The sequence below is a fragment of the Gobio gobio genome (assembly GCF_949357685.1).
Source record: "Gobio gobio genome assembly, chromosome: 4".
Taxonomy (NCBI): domain Eukaryota; kingdom Metazoa; phylum Chordata; class Actinopteri; order Cypriniformes; family Gobionidae; genus Gobio; species Gobio gobio.
This window is the reverse complement of record NC_137100.1, coordinates 20,217,207-20,241,041: the sequence shown is the minus strand read 5'-3', so window position 1 is coordinate 20,241,041 and position 23,835 is coordinate 20,217,207. Positions and strand designations below refer to the sequence as shown.

The 23,835-nt window shown below is 37.3% G+C and overlaps 1 protein-coding gene and 3 long non-coding RNA genes across 4 annotated transcripts; all 4 read left to right on the top strand.

Moving 5' to 3' along the window:
- Positions 1–13,260: 13,260 nt before the first annotated feature.
- On the top strand, positions 13,261–13,880 carry LOC307125064. Its single transcript, XR_013816329.1, has 3 exons — positions 13,261–13,308; positions 13,405–13,608; positions 13,763–13,880. It is a non-coding gene; the product is annotated as an uncharacterized lncRNA (long non-coding RNA).
- A 2,079-nt stretch (positions 13,881–15,959) lies between these two features.
- On the top strand, positions 15,960–16,830 carry LOC307124656. The gene is made up of 3 exons (XR_013816283.1): positions 15,960–16,202; positions 16,290–16,338; positions 16,734–16,830. It is a non-coding gene; the product is annotated as an uncharacterized lncRNA (long non-coding RNA).
- Positions 16,831–18,976: 2,146 nt separating this feature from the next.
- On the top strand, positions 18,977–19,330 carry LOC307125670. Its single transcript, XR_013816406.1, has 3 exons — positions 18,977–19,029; positions 19,132–19,200; positions 19,277–19,330. It is a non-coding gene; the product is annotated as an uncharacterized lncRNA (long non-coding RNA).
- Positions 19,331–19,554: 224 nt separating this feature from the next.
- On the top strand, positions 19,555–23,546 carry LOC307125392 (uncharacterized protein; the record flags this gene model as incomplete). Its single annotated transcript, XM_079815244.1, has 13 exons — positions 19,555–19,600; positions 19,678–19,725; positions 19,803–19,886; positions 19,985–20,050; positions 20,538–20,598; positions 20,725–20,775; positions 20,871–20,915; positions 20,997–21,061; positions 21,146–21,216; positions 22,038–22,066; positions 22,157–22,310; positions 22,429–22,540; positions 23,501–23,546. The coding sequence occupies exons 6-13, from the start codon at positions 20,740–20,742 to the stop codon at positions 23,544–23,546; spliced, it is 558 nt and encodes a 185-aa protein (XP_079671370.1). The 5' UTR covers positions 19,555–19,600; positions 19,678–19,725; positions 19,803–19,886; positions 19,985–20,050; positions 20,538–20,598; positions 20,725–20,739.
- Between the last annotated feature and the right edge of the window lie 289 nt (positions 23,547–23,835).

Below are 23,835 nucleotides of genomic sequence, written 5' to 3'. Positions count from 1 at the left end.
TACACTACCCCTACTCCTAAACCTACCATCACAGAAAACATTCTGCATTTTTACATTTTGAATAAAACATTGTTTAGTATGTTTTTAAAGCTAGACAGTGAATTAAAGCATTTTTGAAAGTGACACACTTCCTGCTGCCAGTTGGTGGCCACACACACACACACACGTTGAGTTTTCATGTTTTATGGGGACTTTCCATAGGCGTAATGGTTTTTATACCGTACATACCGTATATTCTATCCCCCTACACTGCCCCTGCCCCTAAACCTACCCATCACAGGAGACATTCTGCATTTTTACATTTTCAAAAAACATCACTTAGTCTGATTTATAAGATGTTTTCCTCATGGGGACCTAAAAATGTCCCCACAAGGATGAGGATTTCGGATATTGCCATCTTTGTGGGGACATTTTGTCCCCATAACGTAGGTGTTACCCATGAAATGATAACATTAATTTGGAAATTGTTTTTTTTTTTTTTACTTTTATTCCTCTTGTGCAAAACTCACACAGTACACATTTGGTCGTTGTTATTGTAGTTTACTTTAGTTGAGTATTTGTGCACATTTATGTGTGTGCGTGTGTGGTCAAACTGCAAACACAAAACAATTCACAATTATTATCTAGTAATGTTCACATCACCAAATACGTTTCTAAAACATTGTAACATCAGCTTTGTGTACTAAGCATTAAACTTTGTTTAACTAAATGCAACATATTTTACAGGCAATACAAACTGTAAATGTCTAAAACAAAACAAATATATAACATTAGGCGTTTAGGCGCTAATCGCATAGAGCGATCTTCATGATACACAAACCATCACAACACTTAAACAACATAACACTACTCACCACGCTGGGAATATAATGTTAGATAATAGTTTTAGCTGGAATTGTTAAATGTTCAAATCTTCATTTGAGATCAACATGGCTTTCTCACTCAGTTCTCTCAGTTCAGTTTGTTTTTCCCTGCACCTCTTCCTGCACGATCACATGCGCTCACCGGAACAACGTCCTTAAAGGGGCAGCACCCAACATCAGGGATTACCAGTCCACACACACACACAGGCTGCGTTCGAAACCGCATACTTCCCTACTATATAGTATGTAAAAAGCAGTAGGCGAGAGAATAGTATGTCCGAATCCATAGTATTCATAAAAGAGTAGGCGAGAACTACCAGGGTTTTGGACTATTTCTCGCGAGATTCGGACGTGCGTATACTGATGTTGCGTTCGAATATGCCTACTTACCTACTATATAGTAGGCGAAAACAGTACGTGAAAGGAGAAGTATGTCCGAAACCTCAGTAATCATAAAAGAGTAGGCGAGAAGTTCCCGGATAGCCTACTGATTCCGCCCAGATTGTGAAGCACCCATCGTCGGATACTTTTCTATCCCTGCCTTCCCATGAGGCCACAGGAAAGGATACGTCAGGCGGAGAAAAGCCAATCAAATGTGAGTATTACAAACCAAAATCACGGTTCCTTGTGTTAAAATCGAATTTGTTGGACTACTGAGTAACGTTAAACTGTTGAATTGTTGAAAGTGTAAAGACGACAGACAGTATAGTGTAGTTGTGATTGGGCTGTAAAAACACGTTTTATTATGTATGAGCTCCAGTAACACACACACACGTCTCCAAAGTGGATTTACATAAACGATATACTTAAAGATAAAGATGCTTACTAAATGTTTATTTAACATATGACAGGAACATTTTCGATAAGTATTGCAGATGACATCACAGCATGAAATAGACATCTGATCAGAGTGATGTGTGTGTGCTATAATGTAGAGTTCACTGTGGTCAACACTGCTTTACATGAACGTCAGTAATGTTAATAGATCTACATAAAGTAACTAAACATAAGTTTTCTTTTTTATTTGTCCATTATACTGTTGATGAATTGAGGAACATTAACACATCAGCAACTACCTCAACATTTAAGGCTATTGAGCACATAAACTTTTATGCTTTTATCAAGGTGTTGTTTAAGATACAGGTAACATGAAAGTTGTCTGATGTCACAGGGGCAGAAGAGCACGTGTGTGTTTATCTGGTGGAGACTGGAGAGAGGGTGATGAAGGAAGGCTGTCATCAAAGGCTTTGAGTATACTACAGAAATGAATAAAACATACATCTTAAGTTGTATTTTATTTTATTTTCAAACAGAGTTATTTCAGCACTTTTCTGATTCTTGATGTCTGTGCATTTGCTGCAGAGCTTCTGTGGTTGAGCCTTGCTCAAGGACACACTGGTGGTGACGGCTGCGGAGATCCAAGCAGAAACCTTCTGCTTATCAGTTCAGTGTTTAGCCCACTACACGACAAAAGTCATAAAGCTACAATACAAATAGCATGTAATTGTAAAAATATTAAATCAAATATGGCAAGAAATGGGATGCTGACAACATGAATTGTAAAACGTTTTAAGTAGTCATGCTGATTGAGAGCAGGCACACAGATGTTTGGAGCAGACATCAGCAGTCAGATTGTCCCGCACATGTTCTCCACTCTTGCTTCAAGGTTGTGGGGTTCAGAAGGGACAGGAGGGACAGGAGGGACATGATGGACGGCTAGGACAGGCGAAGGTGTTCACGGTGGTCAACTGCTTCATCAAGCTGTGTTGAGATGGCAGCAGATGTGGGGTTCACCGTCTGTAAATGTGTGATGGTTTGTTAGAACAATACGTTTGAATAAAGCTTTGTTTCATGGTGATTTATTCATTTGTGATGTTTACTTTTATTCATTCTTTTACTCATTAATTCATGTTTCGTATTGTTGTCAGTAAATAAAATATTTTATTAACTCATGCATTTATTCATTGCTTGACTGAAAATTGGTATTCACATCGGCTGCATTTGTCTAGTGTGTATTCATGCATCGCTATGTCATATGACAACAAGTTGCATTTTGCTTGTTTTACTAAAACAATATAATTTTCAGTAAAAAAAAAAAAAGTAATATAATTAAGTATTGGTCAGCATTTGTTATTATTATTATTGTAAGTGTTTTAGTGGGCTAGCAATGCAATTCATTCTGGGGTAATCTTAATTTTGAATAGTGATAACTTACATTTTAAGAGTATAAAATCAACAGTGTTCTCCCAAGGTGAGATCTTCGAGCAGCTGAAAGAGGTCCTCGTTGCAGACGCTGAGGGAAACCGCACAGGTCGGGCTGTGGAGTTATTGATGCTTTGAGCTGTTACTGCACCTGTCACTCATAGGCCTATCTTTTATTTTATAATTACATGGTTGTATCTTTAACAATCCTAATAATAAAACAAATATCATGGGTTTGCATACATTATATACAAAGAAAAAACAATAACAAGGTTAGATATCTTTGAATAATTCATCATAATGCAATTAAATTTTATTTCATAAGCTTGAGGGATAAAACAGGAGTTAAATTTAAAAAGAAAAAGGAAAATAAAAAGGAGATTTAGGCCAATTTTGCTTGTGGATTAAATGTTTTGCATATAAAATAAAGAAATTAACAACATATTTAAGAGATCACGATTGTGGGTTTTGGTAAGGATAAAACTGGGTCAGATTAGGGTTAATATGACAAAATAAATGGGCAGCTGTTTCTTCAACAAGCCCACAAAATTAGCAAGTTTAATCAATATTAAGATATTTATAGATCGATGAATTAAACCTGTCACTCGTCTTTCAAGTTGTTGCGCTTGAGATAACGTCGTAGGTCACATGTTAACATCAACATGGCGCATAAAGTGTGGATCGCATTCATGTTTTTTTTTTTTTTTTTTTTTATTGACAAAAAACAGCAAAATACAAAACTCTCCTAGGGGAAAGAGAATATACACATACATGTAATTACAAATGTTGTCAAAATACAAAAGCTAATAACTAAACAGAAAACAACCACAAAACAAAAAACAAAACAAAAAAAGGGGCTATTTAAAAACACAAATCAATGGCAAAAGGCTAAATATAATAACATTAACATTTGGAGCGGCACACACAAAGGGAGATTATTCACAACAATAGTTTCCTAGATATGTCACTACACATTTTTATGGCAATTTTATTTATTTTCGTGGATCGCATTCATACTTAACGAGATCAGGCAATATAGTACCTACTCTTTTAGAGCTCGTTAAGTAAGTACTTATTGAAAATGAGTACCTACTCAATGAGTATGCGGTTTCGAATGCAGCCACACACACACACACACACACACACACACACACACACACACACACACACACACACACACACACACACACACACACACACACACACACACACACACACACACACACACACACACACACACACACAAATCCCTTAGAGAGAAGGAGAGATGGAATGTTTTTTTTATCCTGTTTCAAAACTAACACAATGCTGCCATCTTGTGTTCATTAAGGGAAGGGCAGCACACACAGGCACAATAGATTATTCAAAGAAATATTTATAAAATATATATATATATTCATCTGAAAAATAGTATAGTCATTTTAAATTAATCTAAGTTCAATTACCAAACATACAATCTTAATTTAATTGAAATCAAAATATTATTTTACAAGATAATGAGACAATTTCTGTTCCCCTTTTTTGTCCTTATTTAATCCCTCGCCATGGCAACACCGTTTGAGATATCCAATATCCGTTTGCATTTTAGCATCTTCCGTATCTTTGTTTCACGTTGACCGAGTTTGGTGGAGATTTAATAAATCGCCTACGAGGAGAACGTAAAAACTCAGACCCTGAATTATACAAATATTCACGTTCAAAAAAAAAATATCTGACTTTCTGTTGGTCGGAGCTAATGACTGTAAATTAGAAAGTTGTCCGGCTCGAAGAGACCAATACACACACACACACACACACACACACACACACACACACGTTTGTTTTTGTGAAATGTGAGGACATTCCATAGGCGTAATGGTTTTTATACCGTACAAACCGTATTTTCTATCCCCTTACACTGCCCCTGCCCCTAAACTTACCCATCACAGGAGACTGTGCAGTTTACTTTCTGTGAAAAAAGACACTTATAAACAGACACTTGTAGAAAATAATGTGCATTTTTTTTTTTTTATAAATTTGAACTATGTCAGTAAATAATGAATTTAAAGACAAATAAGTCAAGTGATCTTTGCAAACACAACACATGACCTTCTGTAAAGCACATGTATAGAAAACACACTCACACTCCTCTGTTTTAAAAAAAGAGTTCTGTCTGAATGAGTACATGAAATCACGGCTGTCAGGTGATAAGAATTGTAACTCAAATGTCATTTAGAAAATTAGTCCTGTATGAGTAGTGATATAGTGTCATAGTTCATGTCCACATTAACCACTACGTTGTAATACCAGTGTAATACCCATGTCATCATACACATTTGTGTCCTCATAAATCACATAAACAAGCACACATACAGAGAGAGAGTGATGTGTCGCCCTCCACACGTTGCGAAACAGACTCCGAAATGGGGAAATGTAAATTTGCGGACTCCTGGTTGTAGAAGGATAAGTTTAAACAATGGCCGCAGGGTTTTTCTATGGTTTTTCCTGCATAGCGGCCGCCTCCGGCAAATTTCGTGCCACCACCGTCTGTCGACAAAACTCAAGACAGGCAGTCCCTTGCTCAGATTAGGCATGTTGTGGTAATTAAATAATCATCAGAAATATATATTGTCACATGATCTTTCAGCAATCATTATTATTATTTTATGATTTGCTAGTACAAAGTCATCTAAAGCCATTCCATAGCTGAATGTCTTTCCTCCGCTGTAGCTGTCCATCATTCTCCGTTCAGCATTCAAACTGCACGTCGCGTTTGGTTACAGTCAGTCAGCTGCTCGCTAAAGCTCACTCCAAGATGATATATTCCCGTTATAATAATACATATATATAGATAAAATAATTTATCTTCCTGGAGTTTATCTAGCGGTTTCTGAACGATGTTGTGCTCGCCACCCGGGTGACAACACAAGGCATCACACGCACAATAACCGGAATTTAAAACTGTGAAGAAACGAATAATCAGTGACCTTTTGGACCGATATACATAGTAGACTAGGATTTGTGCGCTCAACGCTCATCGTCTCTTTATGCCGTGAACTTTTCAATGTGCACTCGCGCTGCACTGCGCCCTCTGACTCTATGTTGCTTTAAGCGCATCATTCTGCACCCGGGATGCGCATAAGCACATATTTTCATAGTTTTGTGCACTTAAAGATGATTAAAAAAAATCTTGTTCTCACGTATCTATCATATATTTGTTGTCCCTTTACAGAGCTGCACATTACGTTTACAATAAACTATAAATCTTGAAATGTTATATTATTTGTGTAGGCCCATATAATTATTTACATTCATATATAAATTAAATATAAATAGTTTTTTTATAAATGTATTTAATAAGAACACAAAGTAATTTGTACCTTTTCATTAACATGTTTAGATTTTATAAAATTAGTCCAGAGATGTTTTTTCAAGAATTACTTTTTGTAATTGCAATTTTTTTTAACTCACCTAATTTAATATATATTTTTGTCATAGCTTATGATTATATATTTTTATTTTAATGCTCAACAGTAGTTCTCATCGCCGATGAGGTCTTTACATATTTTGAGAAGGTCTTAAAAAAGTCTTAAAAAGGTATTAAAATTTACTTCAGGATTCCTGCATATACCCTGCAAATGCATCATACGTGATCTTGGCAAACACAGCACATGACATTTTTATTTCAAGTGATAGTTATTTGTGAAAGCCTATATGAAAGGGTTAAATTATCATCATGAAGAGAGAAAGTCACACACACACACACACACACACACAGAGAGAGAGAGAGAGAGAGAGAGAGAGAGAGAGAGAGAGAGAGAGAGAGAGAGAGAGAGAGAGAGAGAGAGAGAGAGAGTGTGAGATAGAGAGAGAGAGAGAGTGAGGGGGAGGGGAGGAGAGTGGAAGGACAGAGAGTGAGATTCTGATTGAATAAAAACATTTTTTAAAAAAAAATCTAAACAGTGGGAGAGAGTTGGTATTTCATTGTCTGAAACTTTATTTTACTATAGGAATAAGTTTTATCTTCAAAATAGATTCTGCATTTACATTTTTAATAAAACATTGTTTAGTCTGGGTTTTTTTGGACACATGAAATGTCATAAACCATGTAATACCAGTGTAATACCCATGTCATCATACAAATTTGTGTCCTCATAAATCACATAAACAAGCACACACACACACACACACACACACACACACACACACACACACACACACATACACAGGCAGAGATGCATGCTTAAGCGGCCAACCCCCACCCCCCTTCAAACACACACAGTGAGAAAGTGAGAGTGAGGGGGGAGGGGAAGGAAAGGCAGAGGACATTGCATAGACTTAATGGTTTTTATACTGTACAAACTGTACATTCTATCCCCCTACACTACCCCTACTCCTAAACCTACCATCACAGAAAACATTCTGCATTTTTACATTTTGAATAAAACATTGTTTAGAAAGCTAGACAGTGAATTAAAGCATTTTTGAAAGTGACACACTTCCTGCTGCCAGTTGGTGGCCACACACACACACACACACACACACACACACACACACACACACACACACACACACACACTCACACACACACACACTCACACACAGACAAACCCCTTAGAGAGAAAGAGAGATGGGATTTTTTTATCCTGTTTCAAAACTTACACAATGCTGCCATCTTGTGTTCATTGAGGGAAGGGCAGCACACACAGGCACAATAGATTATTCAAAGAAATATTATATATATATATATATATATATATATATATATATATATATATATATATATATATATATATATATATATATATATATATATATATATATATATATATATATATATATATTAATCTAAAAAATAGTATAGTCATTCCGTTTCATGTTGACCGAGTTTGGTGGATATTGAATAAATCGCCTACGAGGAGAACGTAAAAACTCAGACCCTGAATTATACAAATATTCACCTTCAAACCAAAATATCTGACTTCCTGTTGGTCGGAGCTAATGACTGTAAATTAGAAAGTTGTCCGGCTCGAAGAGAACAATATATGTACGGGGACACATGAAATGTCTACAAATGTAGGTCCTCAGAAATCACAGAAGCACACAGAGAGAGAGAGAGCGAGAGAGAGAGAGAGGGGGGGGGGGGAGAATTTGAATTTTAACAAACTTTTATTACATTTCACAGTATATTTAAATTACAATATGAATAAATATTAAGAGTAACCCCAACTCACAAGAAATGTGTTAAAACCAAATCACCTTCAAATACAGAGCACAAAGCCTCATTACAGCACCAAATGCCTTCAAAAGTGATCAGATCATCCATATGCTTGTAATAAGCAAAAATCAATCAATATTCTTGCTTTCAACATGTTTGAAAAAACAACAACTACATTCTGCTCTAAGTTTAGTTCAACTTTCTTTTTCCTAGTTATATAAATAGCCAATTTTGCTTGGCCTAAAACGAAATTCAACAATTGACAGACAAATCTTCTTTTCAAAACATATTTAAAACCCCCAAAAAATAACACTGTAGAAAAAGTTTCATTCAACCTCTGAAAAATGTTTTCTAAAGACAGAAATAAAGGCTCTAATCTAGCACAATTTACAAAAGCATGAAAAATGGTTTCCCTCTCAGTGCAAAAAGGACATTCAGCATCAACCTCAGGATTTAAAATGGAAATAAAAGCATTGACGGCGACAGTGCCTTGGAGGATTCTCCACTGTAAATCACCTGTCTTTTTTGTCAACGGTGGTTTATAAAGTGCTCTCCACTCAGGTTTTTTATCCACATTCAATTTAAAAAAATCACGCCATGGAGTATCAGTTTTCTTATTTAACATTTTTTTGTTAAAAACAACAACACAATATTTATACAAAGTTTTCCCAGCACAAGAAAAAAAGTCTACACACAAGGATTCAATGATTTTTAAAAACACTCCAGAAACCTCTTCTAGATTCAATGAAAGAAATAAACAAGGAAAAGAGTCTTCAGAGTTTGATTCACAGAGACCATCAGAATACTCAGTCAACAAAGTTCTTTCCGTTGTATTAAGAACTGTCTGCCATTTCTCCAATAGCTGTGCAACTATACGGGTTGATCGAATTCCCAGATGTTGAGCCGTTGCTTCTTTATTCTTAAAATCAAGTCCTGATATTTCCAGAAATTGTCTCAAAGTGGTGACTTTACTGTCAATAAGTGTCTTGTTAAGTCCTGGGAAAAGTCCACTGACAGACACATCCAGGCGTGCTCCACGAACCAAAGGCTCTTCTAATAGCCAATGAAGTGACTGTGGACTCTCTGCTTTTTTAAAAACAAAAAGACTCCACACCTTAAAGAGGTTCCTATAAAAAACTGGTAGAAGTGAAGTGTTCAATCTTGTAGGGTCCAATAAAAAAAGAGCTTTGTCCAGCCCTAGATTTTCAAGATTTTGCAAAATCACATATGCAATAGAACACCATTTAAATTCAGCTGAACCAACTAATAATCTTTGTATCCATTGCAACCGAAAAGTTGCTATTCTGCTATGAAGATGTATTAGGCCATGTCCACCCTCATCCTTAGGCAAGAACAACACACTCTGTGGGACCCAATGCAATTTATCCCAGAAGAAATCTACTAAAATAGCCTGGATTTTCACTAACAACTGTGAGGGAGGCTCAATACATGCAACCCTATGCCATAGTGAAGAAGCAACTAAATTATTTATAATTAATATACGCCCTCTATATGACATCTTTGGAATTAACCATCTCCATTCATCCAGGCGACCTTTAACTTTTTCAATGACTCCTTCCCAATTTTTTTGCACTGTAAGATCATCACCAAGGTACACTCCTAAATATTTAAAACCTAATTTTCCCCAACTTAAACCTTCAGGGAGATCTGGTTTCCCACCTATCCACTTACCTAATAATAAAGTTTCACTTTTACTCCAATTTACGCTCGCCGAAGATAAACCTTTAAAAGTTTTAAGTAAACTTAACAAAATCTGTATGTCGCTTTGCCTACTAACCATGACTATAACATCGTCTGCATAAGCTGACAATATTAAATTATTTTTACAGTTTGGCAAACATAAACCATGGAGTTTGACCCTTATCTGTTGTAAAAGTGGCTCTATTGCCAAAGAGTAGAGCATACCAGACAATGAGCACCCCTGCCTAACACCTCTATGAGCTTTAAAAGGAGCACATAAACCACCGTTCACCTTCAGAATACTTTCAACACCACTGTAAAGAACTTTAATACTATTTATAAATTTTTTACAAAACCCAAAGGCCTCTAAAACTCTCCATAAATAGCAATATTCAACACGGTCAAACGCTTTCTCCTGATCTAATGAGATTAACCCACAATCCAAATTCAACATCTTGGAGACCTCTACAACATCACGAACCAATGAAACATTATCAAATATTGACCTACTAGGAACACAGTAGGTCTGGTCAGGATGGATAACACCATCCATAACTCCTGCTAGCCTGTTAGCCAGTGTTTTTGAGAGCAGTTTATAATCACTACAGAGCAGTGAAACGGGTCGCCAGCACTTTATGTCTGTAAGGTCGCCTTTCTTGGGCAGGAGGGTTAACACTGCTCTACGGCAGCTCAGAGGTAGCTGGCCTTCAGTCAAGCTTTCATTCAATACCTCCAGCAGGTCCTCTCTCAGCTCTGACCAGAACGACTTATAAAAGTCTACTGGCAGGCCGTCGATGCCCGGCGCCTTTCCAGACTCCATTCCTTGAAGGGCCTTGTACAGTTCGCCCAAGCTCAAAGCACCAGAGATCTCAACATTGACTTCCTCAGACACCTGGGGCAAGTCGTTGAAAAATTCACTGTCACTCCTGTATTCCACCCCAAGTTCATTTTTATACAGGTTTTCATAAAACACAACTGCTCTCCTACGAATGTCCGCAGGGTCTGTCAATACTCCTCCAGACTCAGAACGCAGAGCATGGATGACTCTGCTCTGACCGTTCTTTTTCTCCAAGTTGAAAAAGAACCTGGATGGAGCATCCATCTGATCCACACTCTGGAACCTGGACCTGACCAGAGCCCCCTGTGTTTTAATACCCAGTAGATCAGCCAACTGTGTCCTCTTATGAGACAAAGAATCTAAATAACCCTGGCCACCAGTTGACTCAGCTAATTCTTGAAGTTTTACAATGTCGGTCTCCAAGGTGTTCATAATCAACGTTGTCTCTCTAGTGACGTTTTGAGTATACTGCAAACAAAATTGTTTTATTTGGGCTTTCCCAAAATCCCACCACTGTCGCAGAGACTTAAAAGATCCCTTTGTGGTTTTGAACTCATTCCAAAACAGTTTAAACATATTTTTAAAATACCTGTCACTTAATAAGGTAGTGTTTAACTGCCAATATGCACTCCTTGGCTTAATGGAGTTTAAAAACACAGAACACTGCACCATACTGTGATCAGAAAACCCCAGTGGGGTAGTTAAACATTTTCTTACAATGTTACAGTGATGCTTGAACACATAGAACCGGTCCAATCTAGCCAATGAAATCACACTGTCACGAATATGAGTCCAAGTATATTGCTTTTGTGTCTCATAAAATTGTCTCAAAACATCACATAACTCATGCGTTTTAACAATCTGGATTAACCGATTACGAGAGGGCAAGTGCGGTTCAATGTGATTTCTATCCAAATTCGACAATGTACAATTAAAGTCACCGGCCAAAAATAAATATTCTTCTACACAGCATTTTTGTAAAACAGAAGACAATGTATTTAAAAACAACATTCTTTCTATTGGTGCAGTTGGAATGTACACACAAATAAAAACAAAAGTAAAATCCCCAAAAATAGAGCTTACTTTTAAAAGCCTTCCTTTAACTACTTCATCAACCTGATAAGAAGTCGGACTGAAACTCTTGGCAAAAAGAATGGCAACCCCTCCGCTAAGTGAGATGTTGTGGCTCAACACAGAGACCCCATCCCACTCCTCAGCCCAATCAGCAGCATTTCTCAAGTCACTGTGCATTTCTTGCAACATAACAACATCTATTCTTTTTTGTTTAACCACCTCAAAAATTCCTGCTCTTTTTCTCATTTCTCTTGCTCCATTTATATTCAAAGTTGCAATATTCACTTCACTCATATTTTGAGAAATGAAAGAAACTAAGAAACATAGCAGCCCTCCACACACACACACCACTTTACTAGCCATGCCGTTATGCTTTCTCACTACCTTCATTGGCGTTATCAGAAGTGAGTTTTCTCACTATCTTTTTTAATCGATATATTGCCTTGTTTGTAAACAAACCTTCCGACATAAAAAGCCTGGTTTTATCAACAAACTGCTTTGTGTCAGAAAAATAATCATTTACACAGACCCCTCTCCTGTTTTTAGTAGCTTTTAGAAAAAGTTTAATGTCCTCCACTTCACAACCGCGGCTAGAGAAGTCACTCTGAGAGAGACTGACGCTAGAATCAGAGGATTCACTGTCACTTTCACCAAAGAAATCTTCCACGTCAGCTTTCTTAGCTCTAACCGTTTGAAAGTCATCAGACTTTTTCCTTTTTGAAGGAACTTTGAATTCACTCTGTTCTGTCTCCATTTCAATGCCATCACAAAACAAATCGGGCAGCAAAACATTAGGTGCGCTATCACTTTTTTGCATATTAATTTTGCGAGAACGAATATTCGATATCTCAGCATCGCCCGGTCTATTTTCCTCAACCACATTTTCGGGGTTATTTACCTGAATCGCCGCACTCTCAGCCGCGGGGAGTAACCCCAGAGTGCAGTCTGGACGATTGGGGCGGGGCGACACATCGAGGCGGAGCGACACGTGTCGCCCCGCCTATATTTTATTTTCCCGCCTTTGACATTTTGCTCCGACCCAGCAGGGGGCAGTTTACGTCGAAACCTATGGCAGAACGGTAGAAAGTAACAGCAGTAATAGTAACGAGACAGCAAGTTGATTGAACGAGGTGAGTAAAATGGCTGTGTAAGTTAATATAGCTATATTTAAACGTTTAGCACGGTGTTCGAGAGTCGAATCTGGAGTATAATTTCTGAAGCATATCCCATAATAAAATTAAACTGTATTTTTCTACTTTAGAAAATCTTTTCTATAAAAACATGACGCACCACACCGTCGTAACCAGAGCAGAACATGAAGTGTATATGAAGTCTACTCATAAACTGTGCCCATTTTGTGACTTTACGAACTCAATTGCTCATGGTACAGATCCATGTTCGTAGACATTTTGAAGCAGCAGTAAAATACAAAGGTTTGTGGGGGTTTTTCCCAAACTGGTTATTTCTATTTACTACTATAGTTATAAATTAAGTTTGCTTGGTAATGTGCTTAGTTCTTACATTTTCAGATTTCCTTATTATCAAATGCAGCGGCCAGTGCCGAGCAAGGTCACATTTTCACTGCTGTTTTTGTGAGAAGACCGTTATTAATAGGTCACAATTAATGACTCACATATCAAGCCACCCTGAACCTTGTGATGTCGGTGAACCAGGAGTTGCTTCACTCACTACATCAGACAATCATAAGAATGTCATGAATAAAGACACCACAGGTAATTGAATAGACAATAGCAATGTCTTTCGTTGTCTTAAAACTGTTTAAATATTTTGATTTAGAGATTTGAGGTCGAGCGATAAATTATTTGATAATTCAATGTTTGAATCACTTCATCAAATTATTTATATGAATAATTTTTCATTTTGTAGTGGGTTTGAGCATACAGCAGGAGCACATCCACAACACCTCCGGAACAAAGAGGTTTGGATCGGACTCCTGCATGCGAGAGAGCCCTGCATTGAAAGTGCGGAGGATTTGTGACACAGCAAGAAGACAAGATCCCACATCGATAACTCTCGCTTCTTCAAACAGTGGTCAGACTTCTTGACAAAAACAAAATATTACATTTTTGTTTGGCATAATCCTCTGCATGTAGAGTGATCTGTTCTATCTGGTATTTCTTTTATTGCTTTAAGGGTCTCTTCCAAACATGGAGACCAAGCCAGCAGTTACAGCTGAATCAGAATCCGAGCTTCAGTGTGGAAATGTCAAAAGTTCTACAGGTAACAGACTGGTAAACGTATACTAATCAGGGTTGCAGTGGTACAAGATTTTAACGGTACAATAATATGGAGGACGAGAATACTTAAGTATAAATAAATGAATAAATAAATAAATGTGCAGAATTAAATAAATGTAGAAATGCATAAATGAATTAATGAATAAATTGTCATGTATCATTTTGAACTGTGCTATTTCTGTCTCATAGGCAGTCCTAACCTCTCTCAATGCAGGATTGGTTTAACAGGATTGCTATCATCGCTACACTGTAGTACTACTGTGGATACTAAGTTTATTATAATTTTTTATATATATATATATATATATATATATATATATATATATATATATATATATATATATATATTTACAAAGGTTTGGAACAACTTGAGGGTGAGTAAATGATGACAGAATTTTCATTTTTGGGTGAACTATCACTTTAAGTCCCATTGATAATGATTTGCAGTTAACAGGATATAGATCATGCACCAAGCGACTACCTTCTATTTAGTTTGGAACGTGTAGTCGATGATTTAGTTCAGCTCAGTGCTGACATGGATGTAGACTTGAATCGAGAAGGGTCTTGACCGCAGAGCCACAGTTTTACCCCAACTAACGTTACAGTTTAATGCTGCTTTCACGTGCTATCTGAAATGTCCTACTTCCCACTTCTGAAATTGTGATTACGAGCTCATTACATTCAAATTTTGACTTGAGAGGGCATTCATGTCCCATCTTTTAGCTAGGAAACTAATATTTACTATATAATACTATACAATTTACTACAATACTATTCCAAGTTGTAAGTCGCTTTGGAAAAAAGTGTCTGCTAAATGCATAAATGTAAATGTATTTACAATGATTCCGATAGCATGGGAAGGCATGAACTTTTAACCATGAAATGTTATACCGCTGCAACCTTAATCCTACTGTATAAAAGGCAGTATGCACAGTGATCTTAAAAACATTAGCCACATTAAGTAGTAAAGACTTAGTAAAGGTTGTTGTTGTTGTTGTTGTTGTTGTTGTTGTTGTTGTTTCAACCAACTTGTCCAGTAAAAGAAAACCAAGGTCTGAGGACTGCTGCTGTGAAGCCTAAAACGGTTGTGTGTGTGCACTGTAATCTGGCATTATTAAAAAACAACTTAAGAAAGCACATCCAAAGACGACACACAGAATGCAAGGAGACTGTATCATCCCTAAGGTATTTAAGATGCCAGTGCGTTGATGGCAAAAGTGGAATTTTTGCTGTTGAAAAGTCTTTCCATGGTGCATCCACTCCAATCCACGTCTTGAAAAATACCTGGGGACAATCACAAAGGTCGGAGTGTGAATTGGATGAGTGCTGCATTACTAGAGACTTTGCCCACAGAAGTGGTATTCGGCCATTTGAGTGTGACCACTTGCAGTCTTTATCCTATTGTCCACGTGTTGGTCAAATTCAGACTGATCTTGCAGAAGACACATTGTGTGTGATGGTTGACCAGAAATGGTTTGGAGAGGCAAGGAAGCAACAATTAATTAATCTGAAGAAGGAATCTCAGGCCGAAGGAGTTCCCTTGTCAGTGTCTGTACAAATAGGAGACCAACTCAACAAATTGCATGTGTCTGTGTTTGAAAAAAAAAACGCTCATATTACAGCAGACTTGGCAGAGTAATGGTCTCGTATGATGTTAAGAAAAACTCTTGGTACTGCCCTTGCTCAATGCCAAGGGAATCTTGTATTCACAAGGCTGTTTCAAAGTGGCATCTCTTTCACCATCACAAAGAGTTGTTCAAGAAGGTGAAAAGTGTAGAGGAAGTTCCACCTGAATCACCTGAAGGAAAAAAAGATGACAACAGCTATCCACCATCTGACTCCAACATCAAAGAAATTATCCACTACATGATGACACACAAAAAAACTTCCCAGTGAGCTTCCCAAGACCTTACTAAATCTTTCCAGAGATGCAAACTCCAATCAGTCCTTTCCAAGACATCTGATTCCCACAGAATTGAAATGTACCAAGTGCAGAACCCAAAGCTTAAGTGATCCAAGACTCATCACAAAAGATGCCAAGATCCTGACGTTTTCTGGTGTAATCCAAGGTATGTGTGATCATTGTTACATTTAACATGTGCTTTCAGATATTTTTCATGGATATTTTAGAATCATGCATTTATTTTCTACTTTAGGAATATCAACTTACTACAGACAGTGCCCAAACTGTGAAATTACATATAGGTACTGTGGAGGAGGGGGCGTGGTTTTGCGAGGTCTGTAGCGGGAGAGAGAGAGCAGGGCCGAGCGGTTGGTAAGTGGGTCAAGTGCAAATGAGTAACACCTGTCTCTGATTGCAGTAATTGGCTGGAGAGACTGCTTATAAGCTGCAGCAGAGAGAGAGATGAGAGAGAGAGAGACTCACTGAGACTCGTATGCACACAGCCACGCAGAGAGGAACTGCTGACAAAACCGACGAAGTGAAAAGAGAGTTTGATTATTGTTTTATGTTTTTGTGCGATGTGCACACAGTTTATTGAGTGACCGAAGGAGAAAATAAAAAGAGCACTTACGAGTCCCAGAAAGCCGACCCTGGTCTTCTTCCTTCCCACACCCACAAGAACCAAAAACTACTACAGGTACCAAGAGTGGTCAGACGGGCTGCATAATTTCAATGACCATATTCTTTTATCATTACACTTATGCGTGTTCCTAAGAAACTCTGTACAGGATTGTCATAGTCCCAGTTCGTTGTTTTTCTGTTAAGTTTACATGAACTTTTCAAGTTGCTGTTATTGATTTAATTCATTCAATCTATTTTTTTTAACTATTTTTAATTTCAGAATAGTACTGCTGTAAGTAGGGTAATGGAAACATTACATGCAACTGAAGGTGGGCCTTTCCCTAAACCTGAGCTTGTCCTACAAGCTTATTTGCACTTTGAGGCCATGACGGAACTAGATTACAGTTACAATTGTGTTAACTGTGGGCACTACCCTAGTGTAGTCATAATGGATCTCCACAAGAAGGGAGCCTTTGGCTTGCCTGGTACCTTTTTAATTTATATATGTTATAGTATAACTGATCTATTTAAATGTGTGTTTATAACTGTATTTTTTAATCATGTCCACATTGTTAATGTTTTTGTTTAAGACTTTTTTACATAAACCTATCATTTCATGGAGCTTAATGAAAAAAAAACATTATAGATTCATAAAATGCAATATAAATGAATCTAATCTAAATGTATCCTTTTTAAATACTATGTTCTATGTTTCATTTAATTTTATTGATTGATTATAGTGAGTGAAATCGACCCCCCCCCCCTCCACCAAATTATGATGGCCATGTGGATAGTGAGAAGTTTTGGGAGGCAGTAACAGTAGAGATGATAAGCCGAGGTTTTTATACAAGTATGCCTTGGATCACTTTTCCGATATACAATAAACCCAAGTTTTTCTTTACTGCAATTTAGCTTATTTCCTTATTAGGTGGGAGGACGAACCCCTTCATTGTGCACCCAAGCTACAGCTTTTGGGCTCCATGGATTGGTGTTCATACTAGGTCATCCAACATGGTTCTCAATACAGAGAATGCTAAGCTTCATGTTTCACAAGACTCAACTGAGGATGACATACCACTTACAGAAGAAAGGCTTGCTGATGAGCTGCTAAATCTCCGGGAATGGTTTGTTAATTGAGATGTTTTGTTCTGTAATTATGTGTAATTTATAGTTGCCATTTTTCTTTTTGTTTAGATTGGAGAAATAAGGGCCCTTTGTAAGGGGTGTGGAATAGATCACAAAGGTTCAAAGATGGATTTAATCATCATTTAATCATTTTTTTGAGAGTGTGGGGTGCATCTGGTAAGTCAGACTGTACAGTTGTGTATTAGGGTGTGCCACAAGTATTGATATGTTATTGTTTACATATAATATGTAAATACATATATTGTATACATTTGCTGTTCAAATTGAGGTGAAGTGAAGATGTGGGGTTCTAAAAATGTATAAAGACAGACATATTGAGTATTCATCTTTTTTTCCCCCTTTAGGTGGCTGGGCTGTTATAACCTGCCCTTGTGGGGTTGTGTATTCTGTTAAATTTAACATCAGAGCAGAGAGCCCTCGTGATTATGCTGACCTCCTGCTTTCATGGAAACATGTACCCAATGTTACAGTGTACGACTACCCAAGAGGACTAGCCTCACATGCAAACCAACGTTCAGAGAATTTTTTTCATCCTTTTGACGGTCGTTTACTGCATCCATCAGAAGAAAATATCAAGGCGGCATCTGAAAATGACTTGGAAGTCAGTTTGCCATGGCTTAACCACCGAAAAGAACCAGCTGATCAAGATGGTCACCCTGTTACTGGTTCATCTGACCACTACGCGTTGTGTGATGTGTTCCATCAGAACAATAGCAAAGACATTAGGGGATTCCTTGAGGAGGATTGGCCTTGTCCCTGAGCTTGCTGGAAAAATAAACAGTCAGACAGCTGAGCAACTCTTTTCAGATATGAAGAAAAAGAACTACTTCCTGAACATGATGAAACCATCATCCCACATTTTCATTGCAAGAAATATTTTGCACCCTAAAAATGTTGCACGTAACAATAAGGTTGTAAAACAGTTAAGAACTTGCTGATGAGAACACCGAATTACAGTTTGATTGCAATGGAAAGATAATTTTGGGTAATATATTATCACTGTGTTTATATATATATATATATTTGTGTGTGTATATATATATATATATATATTTGTGTGTATATATATATATTTGTGTGTGTATATATATATATGTATATGTGTATATTTTATATATATATATATATATATATATATATATATCTGTGTATTTTAGGTGCAGCCTTGGCCATGAATCCTCAACCCTCCAACACAATTAATACTGGAGCATGCAGTCAAATTTCAGGTATGAATGTAATGTTGTTGTGGTAGGAAGATCAGTCATCTATGATTGAAAATATAAGATGCACACTGCGAGAGAGTGTATGTATATGTTCATGTGTTTTAGATGCATCCTTGGCCGTGAATCCTCAACCCTCCAACACAATTGATACTGGAGTATGCAGTCAAATTCCAGGTATGAATGTGCTGTTGTAGTAGTAAGTTTATGAAGTGATAATTCATGATGTCGTCATTGTCGTTTTTTATTATAGCTGCTGTCCAGCCACCATGCGAAGAGCACACATGTCAAAGTGGGACTACAAGCCCTTCTGGGCCGTGGAGGACATGCTTCCAAATAAAGCAGTGTGGGGTCAACCGTTACCAGAACATCTTCAGAAAATGGTAGTCATTTGTTTGTGGACACTAAAAATCTTAACATGATCATAGTTTATGCTTGCTTAATATTTTTTTTCCAGGTTGCACATGTATTGGACCCTAACAATGACCCGGAGGAACGTATTGCGTCTGTGGGATCAACTGTGTTGTTGTGTTCTGATTTCATGACTTTAGGATTGGCAGAAGAAGTTGAAGCAACGGTAAAATACATTTTTATAAGTAAAATTAGATTAAAAATCTCAAAGGAACTGATTTTTTTTGTTTTATTAAATTATAGATTTTGAAGTGTTGCCTAAGAATCGTTGAGAACATCGCTTTCCGCATGGTAAGGTAGCAGTCTCAAGGATTTTATTGAAAACAGGATACATTTGAATGTATCTGACACTTGTTCCTTTGTTACAGGATATCAATGTGCATGTTGCTAATCCCTACGTGGTAGCGACCTGGCTTCCGCCACTTTCTTGTTTTCCAGAGTTGTCCCTTCCGGTGAGTTCTGGAATGTTTTATCTTGTGAAAGATTGTACTGTCATTGAATATAAACATTATAGTTCCTAGGCTCTGATATGTTTGTACATACATTTTAGGCTAATGTGAGCCAGACGGACCTTGTGGCTCTGCCAGCCTGGCTACCTGGCCACTGGCTACTGTGTGTAAGTAATGTAATTCAGATGAGAACTAAGTTAACCGTTAGTTGTAATTTTAGCACTAATATATCCAATAATGTGCTGTTGAATTTAGTTTATTTGCACATTACAATTAATTACATATACAGTAAACCATTTCAGAGATGTTTGTACAAAGCATTGCATGTGCGTTTTACAGATTATGAAACCAAAGACAAGAGCCATTTATTTTCTCGATTCCATGCAACAAGCAGCATTTGGACCATACATTGACACATTCAGGTTATAGAAGTGTTCAGAATGAGTTCAGAGTTTACGGTTGTTCTGTTTTAAACCGTAACCTCTATTTTTGTTCAAGAACTTTATTTTGTGTTCATTGGAGTTTTCAGTGATGTGCATGAACAGTTATGCAATAACAAACCATCTATGACACTTGTTTGCAAATGAGATGTAGATAGGTTAATTGATATGGACAACTACATCCCTAACAATTGTACATAATTTTTCTTTACAGGAACATTGCAAAACTAATTGACAGCCGAGAGTGGACAGAGAAAGCTGCGATTACATTTGAAGTGAAACATTATATTTAAATGAAAACAAAAGTCTATTTCATTACAAAAATATTTAACATTAACAACTGATGTGATTAGAATCTGTGATGGTAAAAGTATGTGCTTTTTTTACTCCAAACCTCACAGGGAATCCCAAAGCAGATGGGTGGAAACAACTGTGGGATGTACATACTGATGGTAGGTTAAATCAGAATAGTTATTTTAGTTAAATTTGTAAGCTCATAACATGCTAATAACATGCACATTTTCTTGTTATTTGTGGATTCTAACAGTACACTCTGTACATGGCTTTGGGGCTTAGATTTGATTTTACAGAGGTATGTCATAACCATGTGACATCTATCAATTTAATTGAATAGACATACATGATGATTGTATATATTTATTTTGTTTTTCAGAATGACATGCCCCTGATCAGGAGGTGGTGGTGTGCTCTTATACTGGACAACTTCACTCTGCAAATGTGTGTAGCTGTTTGCATGGTCCTACGTTAAACAACACTCTTTACTATATCCACCAATCTACCTCTTGTCATTTGTTCTTTTAGCGCTCAACCACTGAGGGGAGGAGGTTCACCAAACAAAAGCCAATGTCTACAGGGACAGTCCGACAAAGCAGGTTATTTATTTGTGCACTAATAATTATGAATTGAGTGTTCTTTTTTTAGTCTAGGTTTTTTTTTTTTTTTTTTTTTCTCTAAATGTTATAGCTACATAATTGTCAGATATGCAATGGAAGGGATGTACAAGGATTCTGTTGGTCATCCAATAGCAGCGTTTCCACTGTTTGGCCAAAAGCGACACGCCTTCACTGTCACTTCCAGGCCTTGCTCGTTCCTCATTCGGGCTTCCTCAGGGCCAGGGGTTTCTGGGCCTCCTAATAACTTGGTCCAGTGCGGGCCAACTGGGGCTTGAAAAAAAATGTGTTCTTCTGATGTTTCGTCATCGATTCGGACTCTCGCTGGAATTTATATAAAATCAACATCATCCTTACTGTCTGTACAGTGTACAATAGCTGATCTTTTAAGAAGCCTCCTGATTGAGCTGGAGTTCCATTATGGTAATAGGCGTTTATTTCCGAAATATGCGTTGTACGCGGTAGACCATTCACAACAGACTGGGCTATCTGACCAAATCAGACCAAAGTAGGCTCATGAAAATGAGGGAGAGAGACTGATTCATCCATAGAGTCATTTGAGTCGTTATATTATGAGAAAATGAAACACTTTTTTTGACCTTTGCATGTAAACCTGTTGTAGGAGACCTCCAAAACTAAATGAGAACACTTTAAAAAAAGCATAATGGGGCACTTTATGCAATCAAACTGCCCCAAATGTTTGTTTTGCGATCTCGCTGACCTGATGATGAAAATGCAGTGATTTTGGTCTCTGTGCTACAGGTCCAAAGCTCTTAACTCCGCCCGGTCTGTTGTTTTTTCAGATCTTGCTGTTGTGACAACAATATATCAGGTTTGTCTGGACCAAGGTTGTCTTTAGTCAATTTTTTTTTTTTCAACAACTTTTATATACAAGTAAACATTTATGTTTTTGTTTCAACAGCTTCCCCTGGAAATCCTTTCCAACGTCCCCAAGGAAGTTATTTTAACAACTGGTGATTCTGCATATTTGACCCTTTCACTGGTATGCAGGAGGTTTAGGGATGTGGTCACAGATGAAGTTTTTCGGAAAGCTGCACACTTTGCCTGGCTAGACAGTATGTTTTTTTTCCCCTCCCTTGTACAATGAACATATATTCAGATTTTCTGTGGTATGATGCATTTAAACTAAAAATCTTTATTTATCTCTCCTGTATTTTTTCTTTACACTTTAAGGTGTGGTCAACTGGAAATGTTTCTCTCAGGATTACCGCAAAGAGTTCCGAGAGATGTACAGTATCAGGGAATGCTTGGACTGCAGAGCCCTTTTCAAGTCCTATCCACCAGGGTATAGGGGAAGAGGTAGACAAGGTGAACTGCTGTGCTTCTACTCGGAAGATGTTTGCACAGGATTTTGCTCCCAGGACTGTTTTTTTTGCAGCAGGAAACACATTGTGTTGAATCTAACTTATGCAGAAATGGAATAATAAAGCTATGGCAAACATGTATCACATTTTTACAGTTTTAGTCATTTCAATCTCTCTGGTTCTTTTGTATAGATTCCATTCTGCTGTTCTTATATTTGATGCTAACATTTGCTATGTATTAAAATTTAACGAATCAATTCTTTTGCTTTTGAAAATTCTGTGCCATATTTCAGTAACCAATGATTTTAGATTTTTTTTTCAAAGGGGTTTAAATATATTGATTTATACATTTACTATGTAAATTCAGGATTGAGATTTTCAGTAAAGTGCAGTAATAAAGAAAATGAGAGTCCTCCTGTCTTTTTTTTTTTTTAAGCTCTTTAGAGAATAAAGAGATTCTCCCTTTAAAAAATAACCATGATTTTATTATAGTAAAATAATGTTTTTTGGTGCATTAATTACTATTTGTGGAGCCAAAGAAAGTTAAACTAGTTTTTGTAGCAAAACCATTGTTAATCTGTGGTTACAATAGTTTTATAGTTTTACAAAAGTTTTTACAATAGTTTTTATGTGGTTACTACTATTGTGGTGTTCAGAGACTTGCCGTGTCATAGTTTGCTATATATATTTAAGGTACATGTACATATCCATACTTGGCATTATATTACTGTGTCGCTAACTTACAAAAAACAGAGTAATGACGAGGAGTCTACACCTATCGAGAGGATAATTGTAAATTAAACAATTTATTTTTATTCTTTTTATTGTAATCCACCGCTCTTTCTATTTCTACTTCCACGGAATTGTGGAAACGCAACAATGACGAAAAACGCAAAATGTATACAAGTTTATTCGTCTGTTCTCTACTTCCGCATTCCAAGGCTGCCCATGGCGTCCTACTTCTCTACACCAATAAGCTCATCTTAATCAGAATCCAATAAACATTGAGGTGGGCGGGGCGACCCCGCCCCAACGTGTCGCCCCGCCCCATCGTCCATACTGCACTCTGGGGTACTTGGCCGCGGGCGGATTCTCCACAGCTCGGTCCTCCACTGCACCTGTCTCTGTCACAGGTCGAACCGCGTTTGACGGACCAGGGACCGGCTCACTAACATTGTCAACTATGTCATCAGCCGCCGAACCGCTTTCTTTATTCTTACCAGGACACGCACGAATTAAATGACCAACCTCGCCACATTTGAAACACTTCATCTTG